The following is a 21,929-nucleotide window of genomic DNA, read 5'->3' as shown; positions in this document are numbered from 1 at the left end:
AGATCCACACTACCCTGCCTCTGACTGCCTTATGCTGACTTACATTAGGGACTTCATAAATAGAAAATATCTTTACTGAGAGCAAAACTGCACGTAATGTGGAGATTCTGTGATGGAATTTCAGCAGTGTCATTTGTGCCTAAAAAGCAGCCACTTGGTAAGAGGCTGGGTTTTCCATAAGTCTCTCTCTCTCTCTCTCTCTCTCTCTCTCTCTCTCTCTCTCTCTCTCTCAGAGGGTGGTGCGGTCTGTTCTGCCACCACATTCCCTAACTAATATCTGGGCCAGGAACACACGCAGTGGGGAATCAGTGATTTGTGGAAGGGAGGTGGGTGTTAAACCTTTTCTTGCCTGCCAGTTCTGTCCCTCAAACACACCCTGCCCCAAGCTGGACTTGTTTCAAGAGCTCAGCTAGGAATGGAAGTATTGCCAGGGGGGCAGTGCCCTTGTTGGGGGAAACTGCTGGGCAAGGAAAGATTTAACCCTCCCCTCCCATGCCTGCATTAGCATTAGGAGGCAAACAGAGGATCGGGGCCCATATTTTGCCAGGCAACATGCTTACTTGCTGATGATTCCACATGGTAAAGATTCTCTGCGTTGCTTTCACATCCCCTAAGAACGCATCCGTGCTGGCGGCGGAGCTTGCGCACAGGGAGTTCTTCTGTCTGCTCTCTTCTTTTTTTCTGATTTTTCCCTTCTGCATCGGATCTCGGGAGTGTGGTCGTCATGGCTGCAAAACTTTTTTTGTTCTCCGTGTGAGTACTCTAACACATTGTAATAATTTCTAATCAGATTGCAAATACATAGGTGGAAACAGATTCTTACAGGGTGTACTGCAATATTGACGTACAAATAGTATTTCTCCAGCCATTGTGCAACTTCTCCCCATTCTTTTCAAGGCTGCTCCTTTTTCCTTCTAGCTTCTTTATTTTATTTTTTTTAAAAATGAAAATGGAGAATTCAGAGGACCGAGATAAGTGACGATGGAGTGCTGTGGCACAATTGTAAGTGCCAGAGTTTTATTCTTTTTAAGCCTGCAAAAAAACTGGTGATGTCATGGCAGGAAAGATATTGGGGAAATGGTGTCCAAGAAGTGTTGGTGATGGGAAAATGGCACCAAGGAGGGTAGGACCATCGTAGCACCATTCCTTCTACATGGCCTTCTTATGCACAGGAGCATCAGTCTTCCCAGAATGATTGGAATAAAGCAGGTTTGGGAAAGAACACATTGGCGATGGGGGAAACAGGGAAAGAGGATGATTCGGGCACGACGTTGGGTGGTTACTTAAAAAGAAAAGCATGTCCACTTGGAAGCCAAGGCAGAGAAAAAACACTCTGTGTGGAAGCAGCCGGCCTTGCTCTTAAAGCAGAGGCGGTTGCCATCTTACCTTTCGATTTGTTGCAGTTCTTTTGGGCTGTGAAGAAGCCATGGCTCGTGAACAGGAGAATTTGAGTGAGGAAGCACTAGGAGAGATTCTGAAACTCATGGACTTTCAGGTTAAGAAATGGCCTGTTTCTGGGCACAATTCAAAGTGTTCATTCTTATCTTTAAGGCCCTAAGAAGAGACTTGACACTGAGGGTCCCTCTAAACATACGTTCCTTCACGAATTCATCACGGAGCCAACCTGGGCTTGCTCAGACACACGGCAGCTCTAGGGAATGGCTTGCATAAAAAAAGGAGATCCCAAACAGGCTTGGAAAGCCACCTGGGGAAGGAGAGCTCCTCCATGCAAAACAGTGTGTGTGTGGGGGGGGGGGGAGACAGTTTTCCTGTTGCTGCTGCCACACATGCACAAAATATCTCCACCTGGAGCAGATGAAGAGGGGAAGCTCTCCCCCACCCACACTCTTTTTGCACAGTGATCAGCAAACTCCCCGAAGTTTGCCCCATGCCCACAGATCACTAGTGAGCAGCAGGAGGTGGCAAGTCACTCGGCGATTATCTGCCACTGGCAGGCAACCTGGGCAAACACGTGGTGTGGGCCCTCCCGGCTGGGGTGTGATGATATCACTTCTGGAAGCGATGTGGTCATGCTGGTTGTGGGAGTGCTCCAAATTTCGGCCCCAAACAGGTCGATTCTTAGAGCACTCCCACAGCTGGTGCGATGACATCACTTCCAGGCGTGACATCGTTATGCTCAGGTTGGGAGCACGTCCCTGCGAAGGAAAGACCACCAGCGAGTGCTGCCCTCCCCGCCAGTTGCTAGGAAGATCTGGCAGCCCCGCCCCATACTGTCCAGCCCACCAGTTAAGATCTGCCTCTCAAGCCTGGCAGGCTCTGCCCTCCTCAACTTCAGAGGTGAGACGGGTGGCAAGTAGACCCAAGGCATTTTCTGTGGCAGCATCATGCTTCTAGAACACCCTCCCCTTCAAGACTTGCCTGGTGCCCGCTTCACTTTTTTTAAGGCACTGGTCCAAAACATGTATTTGAACCCAGGCTTTTAATTAGGAGTTTTTATCCTAACCAGCTTTTTAACGGCCTGCTCTATTTTGTTAATAGTTTTTATGCTGCTTGTGTCTAATAGCTTGTGTTTTCAATGGCTTTTTATATTTTTTATTTTAATAGCCTTCAAGCAAGATTCTGAAGAGGTGGCATGGAAGTGCCCTAAATAAATAACCCCTAAATAAACAATTAAACAAGGGAGTATGGGAAACAGGTGTCCATGTATGCAGTGAACTGGCGATTTCTAGCCAGGCATGTATACTGAGCACTTTGGAGGCTCACTCGTCCTTGTGGCTCTCTGTCAAAACAGCCAGGCCTCCAAACCCCCTTTTTGGCATTAGCCCAGATTAACTGACCACTCACAGTTTTTAAGCACACCAATAAAATATTGTCCCTGTGATTTTGATCAATGATTGTATGCCTGGTGTTGTATGAAAGAGCCATTCTAATCAGTTGTAGCAGTTATGAATACTGAGCTCGGGGTGTGAGTTCCTGTGGCGTCCTTTATCTAGACATCTCCCACTTGGAGTGCATCAATCACTTGTTTCGCTCGTGTCAAGTCAACTCAGGGCAGAGTATGTGGCATCCTCTTTCATTCTCCCAACAACCCTGTGAGGCAGGTTACAGAGGCTGATCCTACCCCAATACTCTAAACACTACCCCACACTGGAGCTTTGATTATTTATTTATGTTTGTTATTTAGAGTCCAGAGTGAAGGCAGATTATACAATGTAAGAAAATATGATCAGCAGCTAGGGCATTCAAGAAACAATGCAGTAGGCTATTCAAATGCAGCATTTCTAGAAATTTGAAAACAAGCAAAAATCTGATCCAGAGCTGAAACAGGGCAGAAACTACCCAGTAGGAACATACTTACAGCAACGGACAGTATTCAGCAGTATAATCTGTGGTCCCTATCCCTTTACCAATGATAAGTCCCTATTATTTTTGAACCGTTTCCTTACAGTGCAGCCGTCCTACTCATATAAGAAAGCCCTCCTGAATAATTCAGTTTTGCATCCCCCTCACCTTGGTTTCTACTGATATACTCTATATTGGCTACCAGTTCCCACCCATGAGATATTTGGCTAGGTTAAGCAACATGGGCTGCCTCCTGAGTTTTGAGTCTACTGAATTTTGTCTTTTAAATGTGATTTTATTGTGCTTTTATTATATGATGTTATCTGTTATTTGTGAGAGCTTTCCTGGACTCCTCAGGCTGGTCATTCTGCAAGGGGAGGGCTACAACACAGAATGTGCATGTATGGGCAGCTGTTGATTGTGCCCATGTGCAGAGCAGCACCTGCAGCAGGCCCTGTTGAGCCATTCTCTGTCTTTCTCTCGCTCTCATCTCCCCCCCCCCCACTCCAAGTTAACCTTTGATAGAAGCACAAGCGATATAACTATTGGGAGAATTGCGCTTGGTGTCTGCAATCCCCCACACCTAATCATTGTCCCAGTCTGATTGTCCTGGCCAGTGTGCTTGGCTTCCTGGGAGACTCCACCAGTTGTAAACTGGTGTTATAGTACAAGTGCATGACAGTTTTCTCACACCATTCCTTTGAGGACAGAGTACATGGTTCTCTGCTAGCATTTGTCCTTCGATTGCATGAAACAAGCTTCAAGGCTTAATTGAGTCTGGACAGAATGTTCCTGTGTTTCACTGTAGTTCTCCTAAAAGCTAGAGGAAACCCTTCCGCAATCCTGCCAGGGTGGCGGCGGTGCTACAGCAGTATCCTAATAAGAATGGCTGCACGGTTTAGCTTGGCTTTCCCCCGTCCCAGCCCGTCTTCTTCGTCTGTTGTCAGCATCTCTTCAAAGTCCAGCACCGAGGCTCTGAAACCCCGGCCAGCCCTCGATCAGACAGCAGGCCCTTTTGGGAGAGCTCAGCACAGCCTACCAGGGCCAAAGCCAGTTTGCTGACCCCCAGGAGCAGAAATGCAGTGGAGGCATTCCCATTAGGAACAACTTTGTGTAACACAGTGGAAAAGTGAGCTCTCGTAGGAAAAGATGCAACACAAACTACTCGGTTAAATTACAAGACAGTAAGGGGCTGCAGTGCTCCAGACCGCCCAGGCTGACAAGGATCCATCGCCAATGGTTGGGGTCTGTATCTGAACAATATCCCTTCTCTTCTTTGCAGACAGATTACGGCTGTGATATAGAGAAGGGAAGTGTGTGCACTTACCACCCGGGAGCTGTGCACTGCGTAAGAGGCATTCAGGCCAGGTAAGGCTTTGTTTTCAGCAGCAGGCCTAGCTGTTTGTGCCCGGAACCTGTGATTTCCTTTGCGAAGACCTGTGAATGCTGCAGGCTTTCAGCCTCAGCCGCTGAGCCAGCCCTGACTTCCTGTTCTCTCCCTCTCTCCAACCAGCCCACGTTACGCTGCTGGGCAGCAATGCTGCTATGACGCCACAGGAGTGCAGGTCCTCACCGGAGACTCCACTGGAGGAAGCACGCCTGATCGCGGGCATGACTGGGGGTCTCCTCCTTACAACAAGCCCCCCCGCATCCCTGGCTTTTCCCACTGGCTCTATGACGTCCTCAGCTTCTACTACTGTTGCTTATGGTCTGGGAACTGTTCTTACTACTTCAAGCACCGTCCTTCAAGTGGCTGCAAGCGCTACCGACCCCCTAGAGCGGGTATGTGGTTCCCCTGTCTTTAACTACCCCTTTCCAGAATGTAGCAGAAGCTTATGGTTCAAAATGGTTCAACAATTTATTAGCACCAAAACGTTTCAATCATTTATGCAGCCTGCTTATGTAGACTCTGAGTTTGGGAATGTGTATTTAGTTGGAGAATTTTTTAAATGGATAGATTTTAGCTAATTAATGCATTAATGCATTATGTAATAAGATTCAATTTTTAAAGCAATTCCTTTACAATGAACAATGACCTGAATACCACCACTGGAAATAAAGCAAGACAAGCTGTTCTCTTAGCTAAGCCTCCACTTGCTGGAATCCCGCACCACCTCCTTGTCATTAACATCCCGTGCTTCCTCTTAACAGCTTCCGCTTTTGGAGATCCTCACTTCATCACATTCGACGGGACACATTTCACATTCAAAGGCCTTGGTGAATACACAGTGTTGGAATCCCACCTAACTTCCCTGAGAGTGCAAGGGAGAACTCGCCAAGCATTACTGAATGGTAAGGTTGGAGCACTTGTTACCATCATCTTCTACTCACTTTAGATTTAGACACTAGGAAGGAACTAAGAGGCCCTTTTCCCAGCCTAATCTTGCAAGGTAACTTTCTCCATCTGCCAACCCTCCACATCCAACTTGTTCTGGCCACACCTTGTCTTACTTTACTCCAACCCTCATAGCTTCACTTTGAGAGGTTTGGCAACTTCTGAACTTTGCTGATCTGGACACACTGATTGATCTATGCTTCAGTAACTTTGAGGCTAGACTGTTGCAATGCATGCTGCAGGGGGCTGCCCTTGAAGACAATCAGAAGCTGCAGTTGGTACAAACCACTGCTCCTTATCTGTTGACAAGAGTCCAGAGGTGTGATCGTGTCACTTCTATTTTACCCCACCTCTACTGATTACTCGTATTCTTCTGAATTTAACTCAAGGTGGTAGTTAGTACCTTGAAAGCCTTACATGATTTGAGACCCAAATAGCAGGACCATCTGTTCTGGTATGAACCTACGCACCATCTTAAATCTTAAATCTGACCGTTCCCTCCCTGAAGCTCATTATATTCTCCACTGCCCAAACTCAGAGGAATACAGCAATTAGTAGAAGCCCACATAGACTTTTTTCTAGAGTAGATCCTGCTGGAGCGAACTTGGCGCTCTTTTCAAATTGCTAACTTAATAGATCATGAGGATTATGTTGATTCTGGCAAAGCATTTGACAAAATGTCCTATGATAGTTTGGTTAGCAAACTGGTCAAACGTAGGCTAGGATATAATGCCTGTAAGGGGGGCTCCCAATTGTTTGAAGAATGCTACTCGGCGGCCCTTCAGCAGTTTAGGGAGATCTTGGGAGGGAGTGCCAGAGGGAGAGAGAGCAAATACCCTTGGCATTCTTGGTTTTAGAATGTTGGTCCTGGTTTTCAATTAATTTGGTGTTTAATAGTTAATTTTGTTGTATCTTTAATAAGATTTAATACTGTTTCATTATCTGGTTTTATGCTGGTTTGAGGACCTAGTAGCCCAAAAAGTCAAATATATATTTTAATATAGATTTCAAAAGATTCCTAGGGATCTGATGTATTACACGGATTGTCCTAAATCTCTTGTAGGAACTGAGGCCAAGGTGACAGGCTTCGCTGCTATTGCAATGCAGGAGAATAACTCAGATGTGGTCGAGATGCGCATTCCTGAGCATTCCAACACGTTGGAGGTGCTCTTGAATCACAGGGCCGTCAACTTCTCTGAGCAAACATGGATGGACTTGAAAGGTAGGGCAACTGAATAAATGCAGCAACAGATTCCTCTCTGAGTGAAAACAAGGGGTGGTGGTGGAGTGACTTATGGTGACCCCGAAGGGTTTTCATGGCAAGAGACTAGCAGAGGTGGTGTGCCATTGCCTGCCTCTGCAGCCCTGGTCTTGGTTGGAGGTCTCCCGTCCAATTACTAACCAAGGCTGTCCCTGTTTAGCCTCTGAGATCTGATAAGATCAGGCTCACCTGGGCTATCCAGGTCAAGGCAAAAACAATGATCAGGGGAAGACCTGATAATTTCTGTCAACGAGACAGAAAATAGTGAGATAAATAAGCAAAAGCTACTACAGCAAAAGAGAGGCAACATAAAAGTGGCAAAGAAATAGAAGGACTACCTCTGAAGCCAAAGGGAAGAGGCTGGGGATTGGGCATGGAAGACACTGCCTCAGACCCCTGCCGAAGTACCTTGCAGCTCTCTGTGCCGTCTTGGACAAACGGCCTCTCTTGGGCAGAATAAACAAAACTTGGACCCTGGAACGTACTGTACAAATGTCAAATCATAATCGACTCTCGGGATGGAGCAAACAAGATGAAGGAAAGCAGATGAAAAGATGATGTGCACAAACAGCACGCCCGGCAGCAAAGACGAGGAGAATCTGAACAAGAGCCGCATTCGAAGGGTCCCCTCCTCAGCAGTTATACATGGCTAAGTCAACTGGAGTCAGTGCTTTGGACGGCAGTGTAAATGTACTTATTATTACTTATTTGCTTGGAAAATTAACGAAAATCAATAAAAACCCAGCCAAGAATATGCACCACAAAAAAAGAACCCTCTGAACCCTCAGAATGATTGGGAGCTTTGGCTCAGTGAGCAAGTATGGAAAGAGGCAACTTTATCAAACAAGAGTAAAACTGCCCGGGGCCAAGGGAGCCAACCACTAGGCAGAAACGGCTGCACATTTGGAGTAGAGTTCTGGCTAGCCAACATCAGCCTTTTGGACTTTTTGCAGTGCCATCCTGAGCAGAGTTACTCCAGATTGATTTTTCCAGACACTCTTGTCTTCTCATGATGTGATCAAACTACGATAGCTTTAGTCTTGTCATTTTAGCTTCTAAGGAGAATTCAGGCTTGATTTGGTCTAGTACCCACTGATTTGTCCATGGTATCCACAGAACTCTCTTCCAGCACCACATTTCAAATGAATGAATTTTCTTCCTGTCAGTTTTCTTCACTCTCCAACTTTCACATCCATACAGAGTAATGGGGAATACCACAGTATGGATTATCTTGATCTTGGTTCCCAGAAAGACATCTTTATCTTTAAGGATCTTCTCTAGTTCCCTCACAGCTGCTTTTCCGAGTCTCTGTCTTCTTCTGATTTCTTCATTGCAGTCTCCCGTTTGGTTGATGATTGAGCCAAGGAGCAGAAAATCTTGAACAATTTCTGTTTCCTCATTGTCAACTTTAAAATTGTGTAATTCTTTGGTAGTCATTACTTTTATCTTCTTAATGTTCAGCCGTAATCCTGCTTTGGCGCTTTCTCCTTTAACCTTCGTCAGTAGTCGTTTCAAGTCTTCACTATTTTCTGCTAGTAAAGTGGTGTCATCTGCGTATCTCAAATTGTTAATGTTCCTCCCACCAATTTTCATTCCACCTTCTTCTAGATCTAATCCATCTTTCCTTATGAGATACTCTGCATAGAGGTTGAACAGGTAGGGAGATAATATGCATCCTTGTCGGACACTCTTGCCATTTGGAAACCATTCTGTTTCCCCATATTCTGTCCTGACTGTAGCCTCTTGTCCAGAGTACAGGTTGCGCATCAGAACAATCAGATGTTGTGGCAACCCCATTTCTTTTAAGCTTTTCATGATCCATACAGCTGATCCATACAGCTGATCCATACAGTTTTGCTGTAATTTATAAAACACAGGCTGATTTTCTTCTGAAATTCCCTAGTATGTTCCATTAGCCATTGTAAATTTGCCGTGTGATCTCTGGTGCCTCTTCCTTTTCTGAATCCAGTTTGAACATCTGGCATTTCTCGTTCCATATATGGTAAGCGTCTTTGCTGTGCAATTTTGAGCATCACTTTGCTTGCATGGGAAATTAACGCGATTGTCTGATAGTTGCTGCATTCCTTGGTATCCCCTTTTGGGGATTGGAATGTAGACTGCGCATTTCCAGTCTGTGGGCCATTGCTTTGTTTTCCATATTGGTTGACGTATTGTTACGATTTTGATGGACTCTATTTCTGTAGCTTGAAGTAGCTCTATTGGTATTCCATCTAATCCAGGTGCTTTGTTTCTCCGAATTGCTTTTAGTGCAGTCTTTACTTCACTTTCTAGGATTTCTGGTTCTTCATCAAAAGATTCTTCATCAAAAGTATCTGTCACCCTTCCATCTCTTCTGTATAGTTCTTCAGTGTATTGTTCCCATCTCTCCTTTATTTTGTCCTGATCAGATACTGTATTTCCATGTTGATCTTTCAGCATCCCAAGACGTGGCTTGAATTTCCCTTTGATTTCTTGGATCTTTTGGAACAAGTCTCTTGTTCTTCCTTTTTTGTTGTTCTCTTCTATCTCTTTGCACTGGTTATTATAATAAATTTCTTTGTCTCTGCATGCAAGCCACTGAAAAACTGCATTTAGAATTTTGACCCTAGTTCTGTTGCCTTTTGCTTTTCTCGTCTATCTTTAGCAATTTTAAGTTTCCTCAGTCATCCATTTAGACTTCTTTCTTTTGGCTACAAGAATAGTATTTGCACATTCTTCCTTGATAATATCTCTGGTTTCAGCCCACAGTTCTTCTGGCTCACGATCAAGAAAACTTAGTATTGCAAATCTGTTCCTTACCTGGTCTTTAAATTCTTCAGGAATATTATTTAGATTGTATGTTGGCACTATGATTCTGTTAGTGTTTCTCTTCAGCTTTATTCTAATTTTTGATATTAGCAACTCGTGATCTGTATCGCAATCAGCTCCTGGTCTTATTTTAGCGGAGAGAATAGAGCTTCTCCATCGTCTGCTTCCAATTATGTAATCTATTTGGTACCTGTATTGGTCACCCGGTGATTTCCACGTATACAATTGTCTTCTTGGTTGCCTGAAGCATGTGTGAGCAATGAACAGGTTGTTGGCTTCACAAAATTCTATGAGCCGCTCTCCTGCTTCGTTTCATGATCCTAGTCCAAATTTTCCAACAATGTTGTATTCTGCCTTATTGCCTACTTTTGCATTCCAATCACCTATGATTATCAGCATATCTTGTTTAGGTGTACAATCAATTTCTTCTTGGACACTTGTGTAAAAGTTTTCAATTTCTTCCTCCTCAGCAACTGTAGTTGGAGTGTAAACTTGAAGGATGGTTATGTTAATAGACTTTCCCTGAAGTCTGATTGATATTGCTCAATCAGGATTTGCGTTGTAGCTCTTAACTGCTTGTGCTGTGCCTTGCCTCACTATTAGATCAACACCATTTCTTTTGAGTTCATTTCCACAGTAAAACACTATGTGATTTTCTGACTGAAAATGTCCTGAGTCGGTCCACATTAGTTCACTCACACCCAGGACTGCAATGTTTAAATGTTCCATTTCTTGTTTTACGATTTTTAACTTACCTGGCTGCATGCTTCTCACATTCCATATTCCCATTGTGTGTGTCACACAGCTTTGGACATTCCTTTTGCATCTATTCATGTCCGCAACTGGACGTCCTTTCAGCTTTAATCCAGTCCCATCATTAAGAATAGCGCTATTCATACTTGTCTTTGGCTCTTCCCCAGTTGCTAATTGAGTGCCATCTGACCTGGGGGATCCTGTCTTCCAGCATTATATCTTTTTTTCATTGTGGATTGTCTCATCATAGGGTTTTAAAGGTAAGAGATTAGCAGAAGTAGTTTACCATTGCCTTCTTCTGCTTCACTATACTAACCAGAGTTAGTTGAAGTGACGCTGCCGTTGTCTGTGAAAGATCCTCTGCCAGTGTCACCTTCCACTACTGCTGATGCCCAGTAGCTAACCTTCAAGAGTTCTTCTGCTCCCATCACCATTGGAACATCCAGTTCTCTTCTGCCGATGTGACCGTTGATTCCTGAAAGGGGTGGAGGCATCTTTGTCTGGTGTCCCAGCATTGACCATTCCACCTTGAGTGGCTCTTCCAGTTTAGACTCTTAACCAAGGCTGTGCTCCTGACAGTGTTGCTCTCTCTCAGCTTCACTAACACACTCAAACCCCCTCACCTCGTTAAGGTGTGTATCCAAGAGGGAGATTCTGAACATACCTGGTATGAATTTTAGCCTGATGGTGTGACTGAACTACAAAGAAATCTTCCAGCTGGGTAAGTCTGTTAATTTTATGTAAAACCAAGAATCTTTATGTACTTTGACTGTTGAGGATCATTACAAAAACCAGTCCTATTAAACAACATGGAACTACCCAATAGAAACATACTTACAGCAACAGAAAATACACAGTAGTAGAGTCTACAGTCCCTAAACCTTTTGGCACTTCCAATTATCAACAGGAGGGCTGGGCGTGTGTGTGTGTGTGATTGCTTCTTTGACCCATAAGTGCATGCCCCATAACTCTGCCCACAGAGGTGGTCACTTGTCCTCTCTGCCACAGGTCTCTTTCTGTACGCTGTACCTGGGCTGAGTGCGACTGTGATGTTCTCCTCCGGAGCTGGAGTAGAAGTGAGAGGAAGTGGGACGTTGCTGGGCGTGACTGTTCTGCTGCCTGGGCAGTTTCTGGGCCACACGCAGGGCCTCTTTGGAGTCATGAATAACAATCCAGAGGACGATTTTACCCTTCGCAATGGAACGATTCTTCCTAGCAACAGCAGCAGCAGCAGCAGCAGCACCTCGGAACAGCTGTTCGCATTTGGAGCAGATTGTAAGTGGGAATTTGGCCTGTTAATTTCATCTTGCTCCCGGAAATAAATGGATTTCTGAGGAGACGTGCAAAGAGGCCAGTAGACGTGCACTAACAGAGTTTCTCCCCAACATTCGGGGTTGAAGGGGGGCAGGATATCTTTGTTCTGAGGGGATTCACAGCTCGGGCGGCCAGGCCTCCTGCTAGGGTGGGAGGCCTTCTGCCGGCAGTACTGGTTGCGTGCCACTGCTCCAGGTGGCAGCAGGAGAAAAAGAAATGTACATGGCGGTGTCAGCTATGTTGCAACCTCACTTCCGGAGAAAACTCTATGGTTCTACCATGGAGTTTCCAGCAATTCCTCGAGCTACCCTGTGTTGCTTCTGTGTTTTCCTCAACAGCGACATAGCAATGCAGCTGATGTTGTTCCCAACCCATCTCCTCACCCCTCCCTTTCAGTATGGCTACCCTACTCAGAGCAACTCTGATGGGCATTTACTGTCGCAAGCTTTAGGCCCCATACCGATTTGATTTCTGTCTCCCACTCACCCTCCTTTTGCAAGTGACTTTGCAGAATTTCTGAGGCCTTGCTCCGGAGAAACGCCTTACATAGGGTTGCCAGGTGCCCATTGGCTACCAGTGAAAGGGGTCCTCGCAAGAGCCATGCTATTCATGAGCATGCCTCTGCATGACAACGTTGCTTTTAGAAGTGGGTGACATCATTGCAGTGGCCACAGGAGTGCTCCTGCGCTTTGAGGGGGCCCATTCTCAAAGAATCACAAAGTACGGGAACAACTCACATGGCCGGTGCAATGATGCCTCTTCTGGAAATGATGTCATCATGCCCCCCGCCAGGAACGTGCACACTGTGCATTTGCCTGGGTTGCCCGCCACAGGTGGGTGATCAGCAGGCAGTGGGGCAAACTCCTGGGTGGGGGCGGGGGGTTCCCTGCCACTGACAGACACCTAGAAGCCCTAACCTTCCAGCTTCAATAAGCAAAGCAAAACACAGTAGCTGAATTGCTTGATGGCGGCAGTTTTGTTATTCTCACCAAAAGCACATACCGTGATCGCCCTGTCAAACCACTTCCAGCCGAGGATGCTTCTCTACCCCAGTTTTTCACACCCTTCCCTTTCTGCAAAAATTCTTGCATATGCAAAAGTACTTCCAGCATCTGAAGAAGGGAACTTTGACTCTCAAAAGCTTATACCCTGAGAAATCTCGTTAATCTCTAAGGTGCCACTGGACTCCAATCCTGCTGGAGGATTTTGGTCACTGAGGGAGGGGGGGCGGCGGCGGCTGTGAATTGCTTGCATTGTGCAGGGGGTTGGACTAGATGATCCTGAGAGTCCCTTCCAGCTCTGTATCTCTATGTTTAAACAGAGCTCTTTGGTAATGGGTCCAGTGTTTCTACGCTGGGTTATGAAAATGCCTAGATGCTGTAGAAATCAGGGTTTCCAAGCCTCCCTGGCACACATAAGTTCATCTCCATATAACTGCAGAGGAGTTAGCCGTGTTGGTCTGTGGTAGCAAAATCAAAAAGAGTCCAGTAGCACCTTTAAGACTAACCAATTTTATTGTAGCATAAGCTTTCGAGAATCACAGTTCTCTTCGTCAGACGCATGATACAGAGACTGGTCAAATACAGAGAGGAGGGAAAGAAGGGGAGGAGAGAGAAGAGGCAATTAGGGGGGGGAAACCAAAACATTCCTTTGCTAGTATATGTAAACATCTCCTTTCGGTGTGTGGATCAGTTGGCTTCAAAGGAGTTTGCCCTGTTAGTTTGTAGCAGCCAAACAGCTAGACCATCCAATTCCAATGCAGTATGAGCCTTCGATAACCACAGCTCTCCCTGCCAGATGCATCTGACAAAGAGATCTGTGTTCCCCGAAAGCCCACGCCAGGTGTCACTGGGCTCCCCCAGACCCCGCCTCTGTAAAGGAAATCTGTTACCTGTGATAATGTGATAACCATTCATAGTCCCTATTCAGTCCCAGCTTGACAGAGTCAAATTTGCATATGAATTCCAGTTCAGCAGCCTCCCGTTGGATTTTGTTTTTGAAAGGTTTCTGTTGAACTACAGCGACCTTTAAGTCTTTGATGGAATGTCCTGGTAGATTGAAGTGTTCTCCCACTGGTTTCTGGACGTTTCCATTTCTAATGTCAGATTTGTGTCCATTTATTCTTTTGTGTAGAGGTTGGCTGGTTTGTCCAATGTACAGAGCAGAAGGACATTGTTGGCACATGAGGGCATATATCAGATTGGAGGATGAGCAGCTGTAAGAGCCAGAGACAGTGTAGTTGATGCCATTGGGTCCTGTAATTGTATTCCCTGGGTAGATATAGGGGCAGAGCTGGCATCTGGGTCTGTTGCAGGGCATGGTACCTGTGCTGGTGACTCTGCTGGCCGATTCATGGTTGTGAGTGAGAAGTCGTTTAAGGTTGGGGGGCTGTCTGTAGGCAAGGAAAGGTATATAACTGTCACCCTTTCTTAAATTAATAGTCTTGTCCTACTCTTAATCCATGACAATGCCAACCCAACAGAAAGGTTGCAGGAAAATTAGGATATTTTAAAATCAGTGTCAAGAGGGAAATGTGAGAGCATAGCATCATACCATTAAAAGCCAAGACAAAGAGATAATTATCCTGCCAACCAAAAACACATCAAGCAAAGGAAGATTAATAGCAAATAAATAACATGATAATTACTTGGAACTTTTAAAATAGAGCACTGTCCTCTGCTTAATACAGCTAAGAGATCTGGGTTGTAGAGTCCTCCTGATACCAGGTGCTCTAGTTTAATTTTATGTTTTTAATCTTTTTCTTATGGTTTGGTTTGGTTTCTTTAGGGGAGAAAGAAATTGATCTGTAGGAATGTAGTACGCTGCTGAGAAGGAGTTTCTTCTGACCCGCTGTTGTTTTCTCCTTTTTTGGCTTGTTTGGGCAAGAGAGTTGGTCAAGCTGGCATTGTTTATGAGAGAGAAGGTCATTTAGTATAACTAGTCATTGGTCAGATAAAGTATTTGATCTGCTTTTAGTCTTTGCTTTGTTTGTTTTTGTTTATTTATGTTATCTTTGTTATGATATTTGCCTAACTGTAAGAGGACGTAAAGCCTCCAGCTGTAATTTAGGTGTGTGAAGGCAGCGAGTGGCAGTGGATAGTGCCGTGCTGTATTTTTATAGTTTTAGTTTTACCCCGTCTTAGTTTATTTGGAGGGCTACATCCTAGGCAAGATTTTCAAGGTAATTCTGTGAAGGAACCATCTACTGAGTTGAATGCAAATATGGGGTAGAACTCAGGATTTACATAAACTAGCCTCAGAGAAAATGGACGCGCAGCTGAACTCACGGTTCCAGGCTGTGTCTGGCCAGAGAGTGATCTTGCCGTGGGGGTTTGTCTTCCCCTATCAGGGATGATTTATATATTGGGGAACTACGTGGCAGGCAAGGAGACATTGGGCTTATTTATTGTATCCATCTTATGTTGATCTTATGATGGTAGAAGGGATACACAGCCTCATTTATCACAATAGAGTTACTTTTTCTGCCTTTAGGATACCTTCATTACTTCTGTTCCAGTGGGACCATCTTAGGAGATATGATATAATTCTGTTAAGATTTTTTCAAGATCCTACAACAAAACCATTTAAAGAAGGGCTATGGTCAAAGACCTCAGGCTAATAAGAATTTTTTCACCTCTGTTTACATCTCAGTATCCTCCAATCTAACAAGCACTCAGAGCCAAGCTACAAGTGACAGATTACACTTGCCCGGCAAGTAAACAGACTCACATGCAGGGCTTTTTTTCAGCGGGAACGCGGTGGAATGGAGTTCCAGAACCTCTTGAAAATGGTCACATGGCTGGTGGCCCCGCCCCCTGATCTCCAGACAGAGGGGAGTTTAGATTGCCCTCCATGCCACTCAGCAGTGCGGAGGGCAATCTCAATTCCCCTCTGTCTGGAGATCAGGGGGTGGGGCCACCAGCCATGTGATCACTTTCTCCAAGAGCAACCCACTGAGTTCCACTACCTCTTTTCCCAGAAAAAAGCCCTGCTAACATGTATTCCTCCCTGTTCACTTGCCATTCACTTGCACTCCACTTGATCAAGTGGAGAGCAAGTGAATGGCAAGTGAACAAGGAGGAATACACGCGAGTTTGTTCACTTGCCAGGCAAGTGTAATTTGTCACTTGTAGCCTGGCTCTTAGTTTTCTTGGAATAAGTCCAGTTTACTTGGAATAAAGTGATTCTTTTCAAATAATCTATAAGATATTTCAACAGGAAAGAGTGTCCAACTTTCCTCTTTCATACTTAAATGCTAAAGGGTGCAGGAGTACGCATTACACAACTATGATAAAAGTTTATAATTAGCTGTTATCTTTTTGTATGTAGATAAATTTATTTAGATTATTTTTGTACTCCATCTTTCTCCCAAGACAGCCAGGGCCCAAGGAAGTTTGTGTGTGTTATGTGTCATCAAGTCACTTCCAAACTACAACAATAAATAAAATACAAAATTGTTAATATTCAATTCACTGAATACAGTTAAAAATGAATAATTAAAAATAAACAGATATCCAATCAGTTAAGTCCAAGCCCATTCAAGCTGCCCCATAAGCCCTTTTAAATGATAGAATCATAGGGTTGGAAGGGATCTCTAGGGTCATCTAGTCCAAATAAAATAAAATAAATAAAAATAAAAAAACCCTGCACAATGCAGGAAATTCACACTTACCTCCCCCCTGGCCTGGGGAAAATTGCTTCCTGGCCCCAAAGTGGTAATCAGCATTACTCGGGGCATGTAAGACGGGGCCACGAGAACATAAGCACTGATGCAACCCTTCCTGCCCTCCCCCTCATGATGTGCCCAGGTTCACAGAATCAGCATTGCTGTCAGATGGCCCTCTAGCCTCTGCTTAAAAGCCTCCAAAGAAGGAGAGCCCACCACCTTCGGAGGAAGCTTCTTGGTGCCTCCTTTGCCACCTTCAGAAAGAACCCCAGCTGCTTGGTTTACACCAGAGCTGGGGGTTGTAGAGAGGGCTGGCAGATCTAGAGTGACAGTGAGTGGCTGGGTCGAACAGAAACATGCTATAGAGCCCTCACTGTGAAGCCTGCGAGGGGGCTGCGACAGTGGCAAAGAAATGTTATTTCTCTGGGGTGGGGGTTGTTAGTTGAATTGCATCCTGCATGTATTGTTATAACGGTAAGTTGCTATAACTGTAGGGAAATGATTATTTTTAAGACATTGCAAAAGCCCTGGGGGTCCAACTGGGGGATGGCCACTTCTGGTGCCAGGAAAAGCAGCACAGTTTGAAAAGTGTTTTGCTCCAGGCTCCACACACACACACCCAGCGCTTGGTTTGCTCCACCAATGCCTGCCTCTGCCCCCTAACTCTGGGTCAGCCTGGGCAGGGCTCTTCAGTTTGAGCCATGGAAGGGGAAGGGACCCTAACCCTTTATAACTGAGCAGGATGCTTGCTCTCTGAATCAGAGGGAAAGGGATAAACACAAACCTCTATGAAGACAAGCAAAACAAAGTACCAAAGTTCTAGAGGCTGTAACAATAAAACTGGTAGCGAATATTTTATTTCCAGACCCTTTCAATTTGGGTTTGAATACAGGAATGCTGGTTCTGGGCAGACCGGTCCTCGGAAACAGGATCGGGAGAGGGGAGAGCTGAGGGGCCCGACAGACCAGTCCCCTCTTAGAGGCATTCTTTATTTGCATGGTTTATTTATTGCATATTCATTTATAAATATGCAACAAATAATAGGTGGGTTTTGCAATGTATTGGTCTTGTGGACGTTTAAAGAGTACTACTTATTGTCTATTGATATGGATGTTTTTTTTTTATCTACCCAGCATCCTAATGATGAGAGGAGAAAGAGAAGCATATAAGTATTTTAAATAAAATTCTGGGAGGGACAATTCCATTCCCGCTCCCCGGACAGCAGCCTCACAACACTTGTACTCCTATGAATACGAAAGGAGGCCCTTCTTTGGGGATCTCCAGGACTTTCCTCACGTTCCTTAGGAGTCACATGGTCCATTTTTCCCTTTGCAGGGGCTGTTAGAAACTCAACATCGCTTTTGACATACGACACGCCACACTTACTGCACAGCTTCTTCTATGGACCAAAGCACAACACCTCCTTTGTGCCAGTGTTTTCTCCCTCCGAGGACCCCGCCGACCCCCTGCAAAAGGAGATGGCTTTGCTCTGCCAGACGGACCCTTTCTGCAGGTTTGATGTCATGACCACCAGGGATCTTGCGGTGGGGAACAGCACTAAATGGTCGCATCAGAATTACAAGCGTCTCAAGGAGAATTTGCAGCCAGGTGAGTAGAGCCTGTGAATGCTGCCGTGGAAGATTTCCGTGAGTAAGTAGGCAGTGGCAGAGGCCAAAGCCCTCAGGTATTGCTCAGAACTCGCTTCAAAGGTACCTTCACTTGCAGTACAAACCATTCAGTGCAGCAAGAGAAACACCTGGAAAAGGAACAGATAAAAATCTCTTTGGTGCCTGAGATCAGTTGGCTCCCGAAAAATCTAGCAAGACAGTCTCAAGGAAAGGAATCTCTTTCCACAAGCCAAGCCACCACCCCAGACCAAGCTCATACCCCAGAGCCCATGCTACCCTTAAGTTGCTGCCATTAAGGTGCTAGTCCATGGGATACACAGGTGCAGTAAACTCAATTCTTCTGCCATCGTTTCTTACATCATAGATTAGAATTAACATTTTGTGTTGGTTGTTGGGGGTTTTCCGGGCTGTATTGCCGTGGTCTTGGCATTGTAGTTCCTGACGTTTCGCCAGCAGCTGTGGCTGGCATCTTCAGAGGTGTAGCACCAAAAGACAGAGATCTCTCAGTGTCACAGGTGTGGAAAAGATGTAGGTCATTTGTATCTACTCAGGAGGGGTGGGGTTGAGCTGAGTCATTCTGTAAGAGTTTCCCAGGGTGTGGAATGCTAATGGCGGGAGGCTTCACTGAATCCTGAGGAGGTTCTTTTGCATATGGATTGGTGCTTGATGTGCTAATCTTCTCTGCAGGGCTATTGTCGGGTGTGGAGTGTTTTGTTGGCCTGGTGTTTTTCAGAACTGGAGCCCATGCTCTGTTCATTCTTAAGGTTTCTTCTTTCCTGTTGAAGTTTTGCTTATGCTTGTGAATTTCAATGGCTTCCCTGTGCAGTCTGACAAAGTAGTTGGAAGTGTTGTCCAGTATTTTGGTGTCCTGGAATAAGATACTGTGCCCTGTTTGAGTTAGGCTATGTTCAGCCACTGCTGATTTTTCAGGCTGTCCAAGTCTGCAGTGTCTTTCATGTTCTTTTATTCTTGTCTGGAAGACAAGAACATGAAAGACACTGCAGACTTGGACAGCCTGAAAAATCAGCAGTGGCTGAACATAGCCTAACTCAAACAGGGCACAGTATCTTATTCCAGGACACCAAAATACTGGACAACACTTCCAACTACTTTGTCAGACTGCACAGGGAAGCCATTGAAATTCACAAGCATAAGCAAAACTTCAACAGGAAAGAAGAAACCTTAAGAATGAACAGAGCATGGGCTCCAGTTCTGAAAAACACCAGGCCAACAAAACACTCCACACCCGACAATAGCCCTGCAGAGAAGATTAGCACATCAAGCACCAATCCATATGCAAAAGAACCTCCTCAGGATTCAGTGAAGCCTCCCGCCATTAGCATTCCACACCCTGGGAAACTCTTACAGAATGACTCAGCTCAACCCCACCCCTCCTGAGTAGATACAAATGACCTACATCTTTTCCACACCTGTGACACTGAGAGATCTCTGTCTTTTGGTGCTACACCTCTGAAGATGCCAGCCACAGCTGCTGGCGAAACGTCAGGAACTACAATGCCAAGACCACGGCAATACAGCCCGGAAAACCCCCAACAACCATCGTTCTCCGGCCGTGAAAGCCTTCGACAATACAACATTTTGTGTGTTTTGGCACTGCACCTATTGGGCAAATAATCGACTTCAAGTTCCAGGTGCCCAGGTGAGCAGTTGCCTTGCCTAGCCCAGCTCTAGAGCGAGAGAAGAGAATTGGGCTCAGCAGCTCTGACCCCCGTTTTGATGCTCCTTCTCTTGAGTGGTTATCAGAGGACGAGTTCTCTATATTTCCCCCTCATACATGGCCAGCCCGATAGTCCATCCAGGCCAACGAGGTCCCAAAAGGTAATCCACAGCTGGAGATCCCATCTTGGAGGAGATGTGGAGGCTGAATCGGGAATTGTTCATAGCCGCCATGTCACTGTGGTACGCCCAGGGCTTTCCTGCTTTGTAAATCATGAGAGACTTTACCAATAGCAGGTTTTTCTGCCCCCTCTCTTAGTGGTTTCTTGTGACTGGCTGGCACTCCCCACAAATGGTAGGAAAGACAGCACCAACTACTTAGCAGGCTCAGTCGTCCGCTTCTGTTGCAATCCCGGATACACCCTTGCAGGATCCGCAGAGAGGACGTGCCAGAGCAACGGGGAGTGGTCCGGAGACGCAACCACTTGCTTCCCAAGTGCAGGTAGGTTGTGGTGCAGAGCCGCTGCCACGCAGTATTTTGCCACTCCAGCCTGCTCATTTCAGCAAAAGACACCGCTATAAATGCCATCAAAAACTCTTGGCTTTATGGGCTAAGCACAAAAGGATTTGAAGAAGCCCTTTGAATTCCAAATACAAAAGGGAAGGGAGGATGAAAATATGTAAAACCGATTAAGTCGTATATGATTGAGTTAACGGATGAAATGCCATAAATGGGGCAGGGCCCAACAGCAAGCGTCAGTGAAAGGAGGAAGCCCCCCCCCCCCGGAACCAAGAGGGCCCTTTCTGTGCAGCACTGGCAGCAGCTCGGGTTGACTGCTGGCAGGAATGCTGAGAGTCAAGGAGGGTGACAGTAAGAACAGCAGAGCACATAGAGAAGCCACACTAGAGAGCAACGCGCTAAAACAAGGCCTGTTCCCTGGGAGCCCAGCATTGCGTGCAGAGAGCACAAGCTCGCCCCACCTGTCCAGGGGGCAGGTGATCATAGACATGGCAGGACACCGGATGGCCCCGATCCCCCTGCCAGCATCTGCCTTCAAGGCTCTTTTGTTACTTAAAGTTGCAAGCCTTCAAAGGAGTGGGGCATATGTTGTAACACGCTGAAGGAACTAACTTTGACGAAAGTGGTCTGCAGCACAGATCCAGCCAAGCTCGATCCGTGCTGGAGAGCACTTTCATTAAAGTTGATTCCTTCAGTGCCCCACTCCTTCAGTGCCCCACTCCTTTGAAGCCTTGCAACTTTAAATTAGTTGGGCATGTAGTTAGGGCCCCTTTCCTGCGAGGAAAGGCTAAAGGGTCTGGGACTTTACAGTTTAGAAAAGAGACAGCTAAGGGGGGACATCTGGAATCCAGCATCTGGAATCACGTCTGCCAGTTTCTTACATCCACAAGCACAAGCAGAGAAGCAGACAAACAACATGCACAAGCTTTACATCTCCCCCCCACCCCTGCCCCTTCTCTTTTGCAGGAACCAAGCAACAGCCCCCCTTCGGCACCATATTTGGAATCCTTGGCTTGGGGAGTCTTGCAGTCCTGGTATTCTAGCCCATTGTTTGCCTCTCCGTCATAGTGGAAGGGATCCCTTTGAGAATTTGCTTTGACTGTCAAACCTCTGCTGCAGAAGGGGCAGCACAGAGGAACATGCAGGCTGAACATTTTGGTTCATGTTTTTTGGCAATTTGATCAGGCTTAAACTGTGACCTCAGTTGACTGACTCATGTCAGACAGTAATAGCCTCACTGGTGCTAGGCTTGCTGGCCACTTGTGATTGGATCCCGTTGCCTCAGCTAGCTCTGGCCCGTGCTGTCTCCGCCTGCTACTTTTGGAATGTGTCCGTTCATTCACCTGTGAAATCTCTGCCACCCTCTGCAGTTTCCATTTCATTCTTCTGATGAAGGAGGCCCCAGTTTTGAGACTCATGCTACAATAAAACCGTTTGTCTACTAGATTCCTCTGAATTCTTGGTTTTTATTGCTGCAACAGGCTAAAGTGTCTCTTTAGCTGCAACCGACTGTTCTGCAAATGAAGGTCTTTTTGTGCTCTCTGTGGGGTTACTTGCATTGTACAGGGAATTTTGCCCAGTGTCGTTTCTTCCATCACAGTCATGTTCAGTTTGCCAACTTGGTGGGAGTGTCTGCTGCCAAAGATTTGCTGTATGGTGCTTCT

The 21,929-nt window shown here is 45.8% G+C and overlaps 1 protein-coding gene across 2 annotated transcripts in view; it reads left to right on the top strand.

Annotated features, from left to right (window-relative positions):
• SUSD2 (sushi domain containing 2) overlaps nt 1–21,711 on the top strand; it is a 52,783-nt gene extending 31,072 nt beyond the window's left edge. For both annotated transcript variants that reach the window (XM_054991123.1, XM_054991124.1), the window contains exons 7-14: nt 4,586–4,671; nt 4,817–5,085; nt 5,455–5,595; nt 6,702–6,860; nt 11,469–11,735; nt 17,776–18,048; nt 20,065–20,247; nt 21,232–21,711. In XM_054991123.1, coding sequence (XP_054847098.1) covers nt 4,586–4,671; nt 4,817–5,085; nt 5,455–5,595; nt 6,702–6,860; nt 11,469–11,735; nt 17,776–18,048; nt 20,065–20,247; nt 21,232–21,308 — 1,455 coding nt within the window. In that variant the 3' untranslated portion in view covers nt 21,309–21,711. The remainder of the gene's footprint in view (nt 1–4,585; nt 4,672–4,816; nt 5,086–5,454; nt 5,596–6,701; nt 6,861–11,468; nt 11,736–17,775; nt 18,049–20,064; nt 20,248–21,231) is intronic.
• Nucleotides 21,712–21,929: the final 218 nt, after the last annotated feature.

Source organism: Eublepharis macularius, chromosome 11 (assembly GCF_028583425.1).
Source record: "Eublepharis macularius isolate TG4126 chromosome 11, MPM_Emac_v1.0, whole genome shotgun sequence".
NCBI lineage: Eukaryota > Metazoa > Chordata > Lepidosauria > Squamata > Eublepharidae > Eublepharis > Eublepharis macularius.
The sequence above is the reverse complement of the archived record's forward strand: the minus strand, read 5'-3'. Positions and strand labels throughout refer to the sequence as shown.